This window comes from Aphis gossypii, chromosome 2, assembly GCF_020184175.1.
Source record: "Aphis gossypii isolate Hap1 chromosome 2, ASM2018417v2, whole genome shotgun sequence".
Classification (NCBI taxonomy): domain Eukaryota; kingdom Metazoa; phylum Arthropoda; class Insecta; order Hemiptera; family Aphididae; genus Aphis; species Aphis gossypii.
Genome location: NC_065531.1, coordinates 39,064,335 through 39,074,257, shown reverse-complemented (window position 1 = coordinate 39,074,257; position 9,923 = coordinate 39,064,335). Strand labels below are relative to the sequence as shown.

Here is a 9,923-nt window from a genome sequence, read left to right as displayed (position 1 = left end):
ATACTATGTACATTACTATTTATAATTTTATTTTTTAGATCTTAGTGAAGAGTGAAATTGAAAATAGGTATAAGAAGAGGTATTGGTGATTGAGCTTAGAATTTTGTTTTGAAATGTTTGAATTTTATTTAAGTTGGATTTTTTGGCATTACCTCAGATTTAGAGGCCATATTTGGTGATATATCTACATCGGCTTAATTAAGAATTTATAAATGAGTATTTTGGTGTTTATTTTATAGTATGTTTATATAAAATATCAAATTCAATGCTTAGATAATGCTTAAAATTATTTTCTATGTTTTTTATCTTTTAAATTTAGGATTACTCATGAGCCACATTTTCATTACCAGCAATTATGAAATTTGTTTTATTATGCGTTAATATCAGAAAGAAAATCTATTAATACCTATTAATAATTAATATATAAGCACAATTTATTTTAAAAATTTGACATTTGAAATGTTTTGTTGACAAAATTCATGAAATTATCTACAATTTTCAAATTGTTATATTTTTTAACATTTATAAAATAAGCAATTTTTGTAGCTAAGGTTGAAAATTTAATTCAAAATTCCTCATAATTAATTCACGTTGAAATCAAAAAATCTAAAAATATATAAAACATAATTTTCTTATTTTGTGGACATAACGATATATTATTTACTTCAAATGTAAGTAATTTAACACATCAATTAGGTTATTTACAGTAATCCACTCGGTACCTTCCGTACCGACTGGTAGTTACCCATTTGAGCACTTGACGACCTTTTTTATATTATTGTTAAGAGTTAAAAAAATAGTCAGATTTAATTCGAATTACCTACTTATAGTTAAAATTATTAACTTTTTTCTTTTCTAAGTGTAATCAGTGCTTACGGTGATTACATAATGCCATAGCTTAAGGATACTTTATTTAATCTATAGATCTATGTTACATGCACACTTCTTTTTTGTATTTAGGGGATCATTAGCTTTATTTTTCTTCTGTAGGGAGGGAGAGGGCAGAATACACCCATGGTAGTACATACCTGTCGTAAGATACGACTAAAATGGACCTGAATGTGGGCAGCAGCGTCTTGAGTATTTGTTATTATAGGTGGATGCTTAGTAGTTAGTAGTAATATTACAGGCTACAGCTATAGCCGAAATTAAATAACCGAAAATGGACCCTATGAACATAGTTAGGTACTGCACTGCGATGCGGAAAACAACGGTATACCACTGCATTAAATATCCCTCGTAGGCAACTAGACGAGATGGATTTTTCGCAAATTAAAAGCCTAACAAGTATTTTTCAGACGTAAAATCGTTCGGATGTCCGGGTAGACGGGAGCTGCAATGCAAAATGCTGGTCCAAATGAAAAAGCTATACAACACAGGAATCATAGGATAGACATTTGGAATGTACAAGCATTGATTATACCTATTCTATAATCAGTGGTACGAGGTATGCTCCGAGGAAGAAAATTAGATCTTTATTTAGCTTACTTTTTTTAGTGATTGTTCAAACAACCCGGTATATATTCAATATTGTATATTATACATTTATACAAGAATCTGTGTCTATTTTTTTTTTTTATAATGTTTATTATGACCCATTCTTAGACAAGTATACTGACCCATTGCTAAATAGTAAATATATTTAGCCATGATTATGACCATATTATAATTATCTTACCATAATTTTGTTGTTATCTTTAACCACGAGAGTGAGCTAAAGACTATATTTTTATCAATAATCAACTTCATGAACTGTATTTGTATTTACTATTTTGTATACAATATTGAATATACAGATGTAGAATAAGAAAATCTTTTAGAAAGTGTTATAAATGTGAGTTCAATGTTTTGAAATTATTTAGTTTAAAAATAAATCAGAATACTGCGTTCTACGTTTATAATAAAAACATAATTTTAGTAAGTAATAATTTGCATTAAATTGAATGTATTTGTGTAATTTTAATAATTTATTTAAATATGTTGTTTTTTATAAAAGGCTATAAATATTAACAAATATAATGGAGACTAATCATTGTACTTAAAATGGGTACTTGTTGCAGTCGTCATTCGCCAGATCCCACCCATCATCTGGGTAAATACCTATTATTTGAGATATAATTTTCAAATAGGTAACCTATATCCCTTTATGTTGTTTATTTCTAGTTTTGCATCATGGTTTCAAAATACAAGATACTATAGATGTCTTGAATAAAGGTTCTAGTGAAGTGCGTTATGTGGCTGATTTGAATCGTCAACATGGAACAGCAAGCATTAAACGCCATGGTGTTGACATTATACGTACTCCAACATCAACACGTATTGATAATTTAATTGATTTTTTTTGTTTTTTATACTTAATATTTAAAATAATGTTTTAGTTCATTCATCTTTACATGGACGAATTGTGGTTGCTGTTTATAATTATCAGTCCAGGGAGATGTCTGATGTATCATTTGTTAAAGGAGATCGAATGGAGCTATTAGATGACAGTGAACCAGATTGGTGGCGTGTAAGACATTTGAGAACAAATGAAGAAGGATTAATACCTTGGAATTTTGTTGCCGAAGAAAAATCAGTCGAGAGTGAAGAGTAAAAAACATAATTGATATACCTATAACATTAATGAAATATAAAATATATTTAATAATTTTTTACAGTTGGTTTTTTGGAAAAATATCTCGTAAAGAAGCGGAAAAACTTTTATTATCTGAAGAAAATCAAAGAGGAACATACTTAGTACGTGATTCAGAACACAATCCAAATGGCTTTTCTCTTAGTGTTAAAGATTGGGAAGGAGGTCGAGGGTATCACGTGAAACACTACAAAATAAAATCTCTTGATAATGGTGGTTATTACATTGCTACTAATCAGACTTTTTCTAGTCTTCCTGAGCTCATATCTGCCTATTCTAGTAAGTAATTATTATTATAATTAGTATTTATTATTTTTATAACTTTTAATTTTATTTATAATTATTGTATTGTTAATATTTTATTTATATTATTTTAAGAAAATTCATTGGGATTATGTCATGTTTTGGCGCGTTCGTGTTGTAAGCCACAACCACAAATTTGGGATCTAGGTCCTAATTTACGTGATCAGTGGGAAATAGATCGAAGCGAAATCCAATTAATTAGAAAACTTGGCCATGGTAATTTTGGTGAAGTTTGGTATGGTAAATGGCGAAACAATATAGAAGTAGCTGTGAAAACACTTAAACAAGGCTCTATGTCTACCCAAGCATTTTTACAAGAAGCTTCTATAATGAAAAAGTTTCGACATGATCGACTTGTTGCCCTGTATGCTGTTTGTTCAAAAGATGAACCTGTACTAATAATACAAGAATATATGTGTAATGGAAGTTTATTGGATTTTTTGCGAAATTGTGATAGTAAATATTTGCAATTTGGTGATTTAATCTACATTGCTGCTCAAGTTGCTAGTGGAATGGCATATTTGGAATTAAAGCAATTAATTCATCGGTAAAATCATTAAACATAAATTAATTAATGAACATATTTATATATTTTATTGATATTTTTTTTTTTTTTTTTAGGGATTTGGCCGCAAGAAATGTATTGATTGGAGAAAATAATATGGCTAAAATTTGTGACTTTGGTTTAGCGAGAATCATAGAAGATGATGAATATTGTCCTAGGCAAGGTACTCGATTTCCTGTAAAGTGGACTGCACCTGAAGCTATTGTGTATGGGCGTTTTTCAATTAAATCAGATGTATGGTCTTTTGGAATATTACTTATGGAATTATTCACATATGGGCAAGTCCCATACCCAGGTAATAAAATCATTTTTTTTTTTCATATAAAACTTTTATTTTAAAATAGATTGAAAATAAGTTATTTTAAATTTAAATTATTTTAATATTTCAATTTCAAACATTAAATAATATTATATACTGTGTACCTTTTAAGATATTGAAAAGAATTTTATCATATAATATGATTAATGATTATAAATATGTATAACATGTTTTAAATGCATTGTTGATTTCAGCTAGTATTCCTAAAAATAAACTTTAATATATTTTTTTAACATCTCACTTAGCAAATATGTATTTTTAATAATTTTGATGTCATGAAATATTATTTTTCATGTTATTGAGTTTTAAGTTTAGAACTGTTAATAATCATAATTGTTTATTTTTCAAAGTGGAAATTATTGTATGGATTATTTTTAATTTATGTTGTATTTTTCCTAACTTGTGAGAAAATCTAAAATTCTAAAAGGTATGGTTTTCATTTAGTATTATTTATTGATTAGTAATAAAATCAATGAAGCATTTTAAAGAGATTGTGCTTTTAAATATAATTCAAACTTTTAATAATGTATATAATTTTAATTTTATGTACATTTAAATTTAAATTTTATTTTTTATTAATGAAACCATTACAGTTTACAACTGATAAAAATAATTTATTTTTTTGGAACTTACAAAACTGTATCAAACTATCAAACTACCAATTGTGTTTTAACTATTTTAAATTTAAATTTGTCTACAATTAATAATAATAATACTATCTCAATGCCATGATGAGAAATTAAATATTTATAACATTTGTGTCACTTTATCATATCTAGATTTTTTATGTTGTATCTCTTTGTTAGTTTATTCAGATTCTATAACTAAATAATAAATAATATGTTTTAAGTTATTACTTAAATACAAAGATATTCCCAACAATGGTGTTTTTTTTTAAGTATAATATTATACTACTTTAATATTTCATATTGCAGGTATGCATGGCCGTGAAGTAATTGAACAAGTGGAACATGGATATCGTATGCCAAAGCCAGTTTCTCATTTCATCCCTGATGATATATACAGACTGATGTTACTGTGTTGGGACTCGGATCCAGACAAACGACCTACATTTGAGTTCCTGAATCATTATTTTGAAGACTTCACTATTACTTCTGAAATACCGTACAGGGAAGTAAGTGATTAAATGATAAATTCTAGCACCAATACCCAAATGTGCCATACTGGGTTGCTGCAAGCATTTAATATTGTCAAATTATGAAAAATGTGTTTCAAGTTTAAATGACTCGCTAAATTAAACAATATTGATCTTAGGAAGAAATATACATTTTAAACTATACCTACTACTTTGGTTTATCATTAACTTACTAACAATTATTTTATTTTTTCTTAATTTTTTAGATCTCATTTTGTTTTGTTTTATTTTATTTTATTTTATTTTATTTATTGTACTTATTGATTGTTGTTATTTTTTTTTCATTTAATTTTAAACTCTATAAACATCACATTTTGCCAAATTTAAAAATTTAAGAAATTATTATAATTTTGAAAATTTTTATTGTACCTTAAGAAGATTATCACTTATATAATATATTCATTAATAATTTAAATTGAATTAATATATAAAAAATATGGGTATTAAAACTCATTATACCTGATGATTTTCAGTAAATAAATAACTTCTTTCAAAATTTTTTTTTGACAAAAAAAAAAAAATCAAAAAAATCATGAAGCATGTTATTTAGTATTTTTTTTTATTTTAAAAATCATCTTGTATATAATGTTTATTATACTAAATTATAAATTAAAAATAGTTTATTTTATACTGTGTCATAACTCTTAAGCAACGTAATAATTAATAATAATAATCATAATCCTAATATATTGAAAATAATTTATTTACATAAATTGACAAACAAAATTTAAAGTAATGTTTATTTATAATAATTAATAAACAATGCATTTAATTTTTTATTATTATCATTCAATTTAAAATTTAGATTGAAAAATGATCTTTTAAAACATAAAATTATAGGCCCATTTGATTATATGAAGAAATTTAAGCAATTGTTTCTAAAAATTCTAAAAAAAAATACGATTTCTCTGTAAATATATTTACTGTTCTTAAATGTACTATCCTATAATATCAGTATTATTAAATAAGATAAGCTTTAATTTATACCAGCTTACTATCATAAATCCATATCATAAAATTCAAGTTTCTAATAATTTATGGAAGTTTAGTGAGGTTCAAGTCTCTTTTTTGTATTTTTATTTTTAGTTCTTTACTTATTTATTTATCTAAAAACATATAATGACAGCCTTAATGTATTCAGCTAAATTTTACATAAGTGACATAAAATTTTAAAATTTTAAATGTACCATTTTTGTATGAACTTGATTGTATAAATAATATAAAATGAAATATTGAGTGTACCAATAAACTTAAATTATGAAATGTAACTTAAGTTTAGAAATTATTAGACTACAATTAATACTTGAAATTATGTGTGCAGTGCACAATTGTTGAAATACACTATTTGCAATTAAAATAATGAAATTATGCAACTTTTTTTTATTTTCATTAATAATTGTCAAATTTAAATAAATAAATAACCAAACAATATAACATTTTTAATTTATTATTAAAAATGGCTTTTGTTACTGTGAAACAAATTTGTTGATTTATAACTATAATTAAAAACTTTTCATTGATTTTTCTTTTTAAATTTCATTAAAAAATTAACTCTGTAGAATATTTTCCAACCAATACATGACAAAACAAACACCCAATATACATTTTTTATTAATCAAAGTTTTATGGTCCATCTTAATCCATGAATTAATTGTTTAAAATAGGAACATATTAATACATTAAATAAGTTGAATTCAATTCTAAAAATAAATGTATTATAATATTGTAAGATTTTTTTTAAATAACTTTGAAAAAAGAAATTTGTTATTTTTCCTGGCTTCAAATATTTTAACTTTGTTCAAATACGAATCCGTCCTATTATACACCTATAAAAAATTAAAACATAACCAGTAGGCTGTAAGTATACATCTGATATGATATTTGTTCTATATGTAACATACCAGGTAAATCAAGTCTTGTTTATGAGTTTGTGACTTACCACAATATCAAGTTTAATTTGTGACCTACTAAGATGACAAATATTGACAATATATATATTATGTAGTAATAATAATTATATCTATTACAAATTATGCTACTGTTATATATTGTGATTTTTGTAATATTAGATGAATTGAGATGATCATCATAAAACAATCAATTATACAAAAAAGTTGTTCATTTAACTAACAATAGGCTCACACAAAACTCATTAAAAGTTCATGGGTAGCATTGAAATTCAAAATGATCAAAAAAACATTTGGAACTATTAGGTTGCTTGGGCTTTTAATTCAGGGATGATAACAATTTTATGGAAAAAGTGTATTTCTAAAACTATATTTTTAAACTTTTTTTATGGTTATAATTATAAACTTAATAATATAACTTTTTTAATTATGATTTCTTACAATAATTGTAATTATATATATATTACAAAAAGAATGTGTTACAAACATATTAAGTGTCCATTTTTATTTTATGTTTGTATAGTAATAACAAAAATTATATAAAAATAATTTATTTTGTTTTATGTCTAAAGTATACTTTTTTATGAAAAATAAGTAACTAATGTTGGTAAAATGTATGTGGTATTATAAATATATTATCTTATATTGTCTGGTAGGTCACTTATTGAATGAATACTTATAGAATTTGTATATTTATGTTTTTAAGATAATCTTTCTCTAAATATAATTATATATATAAAAAAAAAAAATGATTAGGTTAAAAATGATGATGTATGAAAAAATAAAAAATTACAAATCAACAGTTAACATTCTAAAAAAAATTATGTATATTATACAATATGTTAACATACAGATTAACTAATCATATTTTTTATATTCGACCATCTGTCAATTAAGACATTTCAATAAGATAATTAATACCTAATACTATTTTATGAATATTTATAGTTTGTATGAAACTATCTATATTAAAAGTATTAAATCTTATAAAATCATTTATGGGGCAATTATTAATAACAAGAATAAATAATTTAATTAATAAGTACATAAAAAATAATTACAATTATTTATTATTATTATTATTTTTTATTTAATTTAATTATTATTTTTTTTAAACTTAATATTTTGTTACTCACTCAGTTAACTAAATTAATTATTAAAAATAATATAGATCTTAAATTTAAAATCTATATTTTAGTTAACAAATTATAATATTATGCTTTGAAAACTAAATACTCACTTATAAATCATAAAAAAAATGTATACAAAATTAATTTCTGAAACACAATAACAGATATCATAATATAATTATCTAAATTTTAAAATGTAATTTATTATTTTTTATATACTGATATAAATTAACAGTTATGAAACAAATAATATAAATAAATTTTCTTTAAAAATTTGAATATATTATTCACTTATATTCATTTATAAATTTTACCTTTTCCCTTGAATTTTGTGTTGAATAAATCAATCAGGTATGAGATTTTGTCATCAACTATTTATTAATTAATTTAGAAACATTTGTTTGAAATGTATGCCGCTAATTTATTATTATGATGCTATTTTAATATTTAATATTTAGTTCAATGAACTCTTCATATTTATTATTTATTCATTCAAAAGTTATTAATTTCATTGTTTGTTGTAAGTTAAAAATATTTTTTTTTTAAAGTTTAAATTAGTTAATCAATATGGTATAATAAAAATATTCTTATTTTATTAATTTATAAAGTACTCTGAATGTATGTAGATATACAAATATTGGAGTAAAATTCTCTAAATAATGTAATATATGTATACTCTATTTAGTAAATTGCCTATGACTGTAATGTTATTGAATGTTTGTCTAAAATATTACGTTGTACTGAACACTTTTTTTATTCTACAAAACACTTATTTTTAGTATTTTATTATGTTACTAGTCATCTAACATTTAATTAATGCAAATAAGGAACTAAAAGAATATTTATTTATTTTTGTATAAAAACAGATAATACAGTTAATGATCTTAAAATTAGAAATAGCAATATCTTAACAATCTTAGATCTGTATTTTTATGATCGTAGAATTATATTAAAATTATTGAAAACTATTACATTTTGTAAAATAAAATATAAAAATGTTTTGAATAAGTTAGTTTTTGGTTATTAACCTTTAATGTCATGGCATAGCATAAGACCACGATGTTGCTCACGCAAAAAATTTTTTTTCAATTCAAATAATAATAATAAATTTAGTAACATTTTACTAATCATCAAATTTTTATTATTATACTAAAAATTATGAAATATTTTTTTTTTATTCTTAATTAAAGTTTATTAGTAGTTACATTTAAATTAATTCATTTTAAATTTTTGGATTATATATAAATAAATAAAAAAAAAAATGATATTAAGCATAATACTTATAAAAAATAGACTATATTAAATAATTATCCTGGGTGCGCCATTAAAGATTAATAATCAAATTTATTCAATAATATTTCTTATGATTCTTATTTTATTCCTAAAACAACTGTATTTTATTTCTGTGTTTATATGATAATTTATTCATCACATTAATAATAATAATAATAGATGTATTTTTGATTTGAAAAGTTTTGACTCATTTGTACTCTTTTAAACATGTTTATTTTTACCAAATATTTTACTTATGCAATGTACCTATATACTTATATATTATATTTAATTATTTTAATCTAAACAATAATTTTGTGTGCATTTTTAAAATAACTTATTTGAATATATTGTGAATTTTCACACATTATAATGCAATATTTGTATTTTTATACATTTTGTTATTTGTGTTAATATCTATTTTATAAACTTTAAATGTTAATTTAACCTAAAAGGTAATGTAAAGTAATGCTAAAGTAAAATAGTTAAGATGCTAAATCAAGTAATTAAAAGGTGATTATTTTTTGTATTATATTGGCTTATTTTAACAATTTAAATTTAGTTATTGAAAAATTTAAAGAAAAGTTAATATAAATTAAAGATAAAAAAAATTGGTCAAGTGATTAGTGCTCTGCTGTA

General features: G+C 22.7%; 1 protein-coding gene across 1 annotated transcript; it reads left to right on the top strand.

Annotated features, from left to right (window-relative positions):
• Positions 1–1,762: 1,762 nt before the first annotated feature.
• LOC114131361 (tyrosine-protein kinase Src64B) lies at positions 1,763–9,662 on the top strand. Its single transcript, XM_027996553.2, has 8 exons — positions 1,763–1,917; positions 1,997–2,092; positions 2,164–2,316; positions 2,379–2,589; positions 2,658–2,911; positions 3,011–3,482; positions 3,557–3,795; positions 4,755–9,662. Exons 2-8 carry the CDS (start codon positions 2,044–2,046, stop codon positions 4,964–4,966), a joined length of 1,590 nt encoding a protein of 529 aa, XP_027852354.1. The 5' UTR covers positions 1,763–1,917; positions 1,997–2,043; the 3' UTR covers positions 4,967–9,662.
• The last annotated feature ends 261 nt before the right edge of the window (positions 9,663–9,923 follow it).